This window comes from Nannobrachium achirus (genome assembly GCF_963921795.1).
Source record: "Nannobrachium achirus genome assembly, contig: SCAFFOLD_205, whole genome shotgun sequence".
Lineage (NCBI taxonomy): Eukaryota > Metazoa > Chordata > Actinopteri > Myctophiformes > Myctophidae > Nannobrachium > Nannobrachium achirus.
In genome coordinates this window covers 49,301-55,356 of record NW_027664756.1, presented here as the reverse complement: position 1 = coordinate 55,356, position 6,056 = coordinate 49,301, and the positions used below count along the sequence as shown (strand labels likewise).

General features: G+C 43.1%; 1 protein-coding gene across 1 annotated transcript; it reads right to left on the bottom strand.

Moving 5' to 3' along the window:
• Positions 1-4,497: 4,497 nt before the first annotated feature.
• LOC308280816 (hatching enzyme 1.2-like) lies at positions 4,498-5,400 on the bottom strand (the record flags this gene model as incomplete). Its single annotated transcript, XM_080755133.1, has 1 exon — positions 4,498-5,400. One exon carries the CDS (start codon positions 5,398-5,400, stop codon positions 4,498-4,500), a length of 903 nt encoding a protein of 300 aa, XP_080611259.1.
• Positions 5,401-6,056: the final 656 nt, after the last annotated feature.

The following is a 6,056-nucleotide window of genomic DNA, read 5'->3' as shown; positions in this document are numbered from 1 at the left end:
GTGTGTGTGTGTGTGTGTGTGTGTGTGTGTGTGTGTGTGTGTGTGTGTGTGTGCGTGCGTGCTTGCTTGCGTGTGTGCGTGCGCACGTGTGCGTGCAAGCTTGCATGCTTGCGTGCGTGCGCACGTGTGCGTGTGTGTGTGTGTGTGAGAGAGAGAGAGAGAGAGAGCACATGGTGACAGGAGGTCATGAGTGGAGTTGATGTAATAGATTACAATCAATGACATCATCTACTACTGGGATATAAACCATAATGATAGGCCTGCTATGACTAACTGTTGGTTTCACCACCAATAGAACTATTGTAATATAGTAGGCCTACAATATCACTATTTCCAACCAATGCAAATCAACTACTTCTCACCAGACATCGGACAGTGAACGTCCCAAGACATGAAAAACTTTTCACTAGTTACTTTTCATTCGTTTACTTTATTTCATATTTCTCCTACTAGTCAGAGCGTTTCAGGCATAAATCGTGCACTTTATGATAGAAGCATGACATTTGGCACACAGTTAGAACATGCCATATGGAACATTTTTGGCTATAGGGCCATCGCAGATTTGTCTTGGGAAACTTGTAGGAGCCAATCAAAGTTGGGCTCTCATAGACTTTACTATACAGTACAATAATACAAAAAAATAAATATGCTTTAAGTAGCATGTAAGGGGTCAAACTAGGTGTTTTTCGGGATTCTGAATCCAATGCAAGTATTGGTTTTGCATGAAAAAACATTCCTTTCTGAGAAACGGACGCCACAAAACTGTGAAAATCGATGACTCATCACTAAACCATAGTTTTATGGGGTCCGTTTTTAGCCCAATTACGAGGAATTGTACCTACCGTTCAAGGGTGCAGGCCTTGAACTTCCTCAACAGACTGAGGCAGAAATAAAAGAGTTTGTTTCCTTCCTGTGTGTGGGTGTGTGAACTTGTGTCAGCAATGAGAGCTCAGAGCTGTGATTAATTCATAAATGCAGTGCGTTAAACACTTACTGGTATTAAGTGCCAAATCAATAGGAAGTCAAGAGAGAAAGGCTGAGTACGAGCAGATGTCAGTGAGTCATACAGCGAGAGACAGAGTTGGAGACGGCAGGGAAAAGAGAGCGAGAGGATATGAGAGAGTACATGAGTGAAAGATCGTCTGTGGTCAAAGTACCACAATGGGTCAGATCGTTCTTTCCTGCTTGTTGCCATGCTGTGTGTCAGGCATGTGCACACAAGCGGGCTTGAGCCGCTGCCCTTTTATTCGTCTGTAAAAAAAGTGCCCTTGATCTCCAGATCATGAATGCAGTTTTTACTACGGTGAAAGAAATGCAAATGCCCTCTTTCCATGCCATACCTGAAGGCAATGTTCAAGAGTTTGCAATGTCTTATGTTGAAAGAACTGCCCTCTCTGTGTAGAAATATCTGCCTTGATCTCACTTAATGCTTAGGATATGTTGTGTTTACAGATGAGATACAGTGAGAGATTTATGATCCTATGTGGCATATGAACACTTTAATTGTTCCTGTGTGTGTGTGTGTGTGTGTGTGTGTGTGTGTGTGTGTGTGTGTGTGTGTGTGTGCGTGCGTGCGTGCGTGCGTGCGTGCGTGCGTGCGTGCGTGTGTGTGTGCGTGTCTGTGTGTCTGTCAAAAGAAAGAAGAAGTTTTCGGATCCATGTATTGAACTCAGTGGACATGGTCTAAATGAACCCCAGGTTCATGTCATATGTGACTGTGTATTTGCAAGTTGATTTATATGTGTGTCAATGGGCTAGGTCTACAATGTATGCACTGGTGAATTGAACTCCTTGGATTTTATGGTGTGAGGTATTAACTCATTCGTAGTTTACGGCCGTAGAGCCCGGAGATTTCTCTATGTCTTTCACTGCCGGCTTCTCCTACCTGTTAACGTGGGCGCTCATCCAGTTCACATCGTGCGTGATCGGACACTGCTATGCATCGTGTGTTCGCGTATTCCATCAGCTTCTCAAATCCGTTGAAATCTTTTCAATTGATCAATCCGTTCTCCATCTGTAAGCCGGGGAGTTTATACAGAAAGCTAACGGGCCAAAATAGACGACGGACCATCAGCTTCCGGTTCAAGGGCTCAATGATAAGTGGTCCGCTAAATAATGTGTCCGTGTAGAAACCGATCACGGAGCATTAGTTCCGGCCTATTTTAGTTCCGCTTCGATAAAACATTTTTTTTTATTAAAGCTTATTAAATCTCCGGGTTCTACGGGCATGGCAGAGAAGGGGTACAAAGGGGTATTTTTTTGGCAGCAAAATTGTTTTAACAAGGTCAGTTTGGCTTGCTGGTTCACTACAGGGATGTGGCTCACACACACACTTCAATCATTATGTGGTGCATTTAAAGTGATTATCATTTTCTTGTGTGTTATTCTTTCCACCTTGAAAAACTTGAAATCTGTAAATGATGGCGCTATCGCTATGCAAGATGAATGTTTATGGCTGTGATGTGACAAAGTTGAAGTAACTCTTTACAGACAGTAGTATTCATGCCATAGTTAGATCTTCATTTGAGATGATTTATTTAGGCTGTCAAACCATTTATATAGGAAGTGTCCGCATGTTTGCACAATGTTTAAACAGTGGGAACAACATTGTTCCACAGATAGCTACGTGTGTTTTCAATTACCACACAGCGCTCAAAACCGTGGAGGAAAAGATAAGAGTGCCGGGGAATCCTCCCACAGGCTCTGTGTGTAGAAGCAGGGAGCTGCCTCTGCAGTTTGCCTGGAGGACCTGTGTTTATAAAGTGCCTTTCATGAGCTCAAGGTCAGGACCCTGAGCCATACATTGACGCGTGCCCAGTGCCCACAGGCGTGGTTGGCATTCACACGCACGCACACACTCACGCGCGCACAATCTCTGCCTTGATCCCCCTTAATGTTAAGGATACTGTATGTTGATGACATACAGTGAGAGTTTTATGATCCCACAGAGTGGAATATGAACACTTTAAGATGTATTGTAGCTGCACAGCAGAGATTAAATGCAATGCTTCAGTGGAATTGAGTTCATTTCAGGACATTGTTCACATCTACTTCCTAGTACTTATATAGAAAGAAAGAAAGAAAGACAGACAGACAGACAGACAGACAGACAGACAGACAGACAGACAGACAGACAGACAGACAGACAGACAGACAGACAGACAGAGAGAGAGAGAGAGCTGTTACAGACGTGAAGTGATGCTCAGTAAAATGCTTGTTCAACTCAAGACTGTTCGGGTGTGCCTTCAGTTCCTATTCTCAGATCCAAACTATTTGAAATATATATATTAACTTTTAACTGAACTCAACATACCAGATAACAGGCAGGTTATCTCACTCAGATGTATTCATTTATCAATTTATTTATTACATTTATTTCAGTTTTTCTTCCAATTTAGCTGTTAGGCCTATGCTAATTCCTAATTTGCCACACAGCACACCATGTCCCTATAACACCTGTGCCAGTCGAACACCCGCAACAAGTTTAGAGTTCAAAAGGTTTTGGGGTGGCAGACGTGTGCAGGCCAATGCAGATAATCCAGGCGGAAACGACACCACAATGGGTCAGATTGTTCTTTATTTCCTGTGGGGGGGGAGGGGGGGGGGGGACTGAGAGAAGACGTGTGCGTCCTGTGGAGGCTTTAGCTTGTGACCCAAAAGAGAAATGAGATGTTTGCCCGGGACACAAACTAGTGAAAACAGCAGATCTACAAGCTCACAACGCGTCGCTTCGCGCCGCGTTGATAGCTTGTTGATCGGCAATTTTCACTAGTTAACTTAAACAATTGTGTTCTAATTCATGGATTTTTTTCCCCCCTTGATTTCTTCATGAAATTACTGGAAAAAAAAACAGAATTTTGCTTTTTAATCCATGAAAATGTTTGCTTTTTTGGGAATTTCTTTTTTGGGAATGTTTTGAAATGATAATAATTAAAAACAAAATGTGGGAAAACTAAATTAAGGGACCCATAAAAATATGTCCGTGACCCACAAATGGGACCCACTGTTTGGGAAACAGAGATATGGAGGACTGTCTGGATGTCTCTACAGACAGTAATAGACCCTGTAGAGACAATAGGTTATTTGTACACATCTGTAAAAAGCATGAAACAGAAAAGCTTGAGAGCTTACAGTATATGGGTATACTGCATATACACGCATACATGAATGCTGCTGTCTATGTGCAAATAAGACACTATCAATATATGTCAAATCATACAGAGAAATTATACAGAACAATTGTTTTCTTTCAATGTTTTTGTTTTATTGTTAATTCAGAGTTGGACACTATGATAAATAATAATTTAACATTTTGTTGGTCTCTAGAATACGAATAAATGATCCAATTACAAAGTAAAGTCTACAAAACAAACCTTATTAATATAGCGATGTGTATATTGTTGAGAGAAAGCAACGAGGTAGAAGAGAGGTCAGTTCACATTGCAAATGGTTTGTTTCAATGTAAGTACAGTATATGAGACAGTGTACAGTACAGTATCAGGCAAGGGACAAATCAAACAATCTGGAGATTGAATTTGAGACAACCTTTTCAGTTTTTTTCTTCAGGTCTTCTTCATGTTTCTTCTTGTTTTTCTGCTTCGCGTTTTGCCTTTGCTCAAGGAAGTCTTTGCATTCGTACAGCTTGTTAATCCTCAGAATGTCGATTTCAGACATGCCCTTTCTCTGGCCGATCTCTACGTTGGCGTTTGGGATGGGGGTGATGCTGTCTTGTCCGAACCGGATAGAGAAGGCCGTTTTACCGTAGTGCATGATAGAGGAGTAGTCATAGGGGGTGTCCAGGTTGTTGGCGTTCTGCTTGTAGAAGTTGTAGGCCATGTCTCTGTTGATGTTGTCCCAGTTGATGTGGACATACTCGTCGCGGTCGCTCCTGTTGTGCTCGTGATAGAAGCCCAGGGCATGGTTGATCTCGTGCTGGATGATGCCGTGGTACATGCAGCCCATGCGGTTGAGAGAGAGCTCTTGCTTGCCTCCTGTTTTGCCATAATTAGACCAGCAGCCATCGCTGTCCTCAAAGCTGATGTAGTCGTCCTCGTCCTGACGTGGCTCAAAGCGGACACAGGTGCTGTCATGGTAGGCCTGCATGGCTCTTTGAATCTTCCTCCTGTCCCATTTGTTGAAGTTGCTGCTCACCGTGTAGGGGATCGTCACCGAGCCGTCAGAGAGTTTCTTCCACAGGCACTCGTTAGACCAACAGCGCATGGCGTTTCTGGTTCTGGGAGCAACCAGGTCTCCCTCCAAAAGGATCTGCCTGGAGCCGTTGTTGGAAGACAGAATCATGGTGCCGATGTCCGCCTGGACTCCAGATTCACTTCTTTCTTCCAGGATGGGATGGGACTGGGAGAGGCCCAGCAGTAGCAGGAGGATGAAACAGATCTTCATCTTCAGGGTTCTTCAGAGGTCACTGATGGTGTGAGAGGATGCTGGGAGCTTGGTGAGTCTACTGAGTCCTTAGCTTTTATACTGACCTGTGTAGGTGTGTCATGGAGGATTAAGGGCTGTGTCCCAGACCGCTAAAGCCTAAACAAACCTGTGAGGGCAGCACTCCTCAGACCAACCCGCTGTTTCTACAGGGTCTGTCATTAAAGGGACAACTAGTGTTGGTTAATGGGGTGGGAAATAGTAACACGTTTGCATTACATATTAGACATTCAGCTGCCTCTAAATTGTGAAACGTAAAACTTTGTTCTGCCTTTAACATTGCAACCATATAACCATAACAGTTGACCCGACTGTTGCATTAATAATGCAACAGTCGGGGGAAATTACAATTATTCCATACAAACAAACAATACTGTGTACAGTATATTAAATCATATATTTAGCCCAGTTACTATGGTGATGAAAACACAAGTGAGAAACATAAACTGAAGTTGTAATAGAAGACAGATGGCCAAGACAACCCATATCTGTGTGGCTAGTTCTACAGACAGGGATCTCCATGTACGGGCATAAAAGGGATTGTATGTAATACGTATGATGTCAGATGTCATAGACGTCATAGGACTTTCACATAACGAAAAACCGAGTAAGCATGT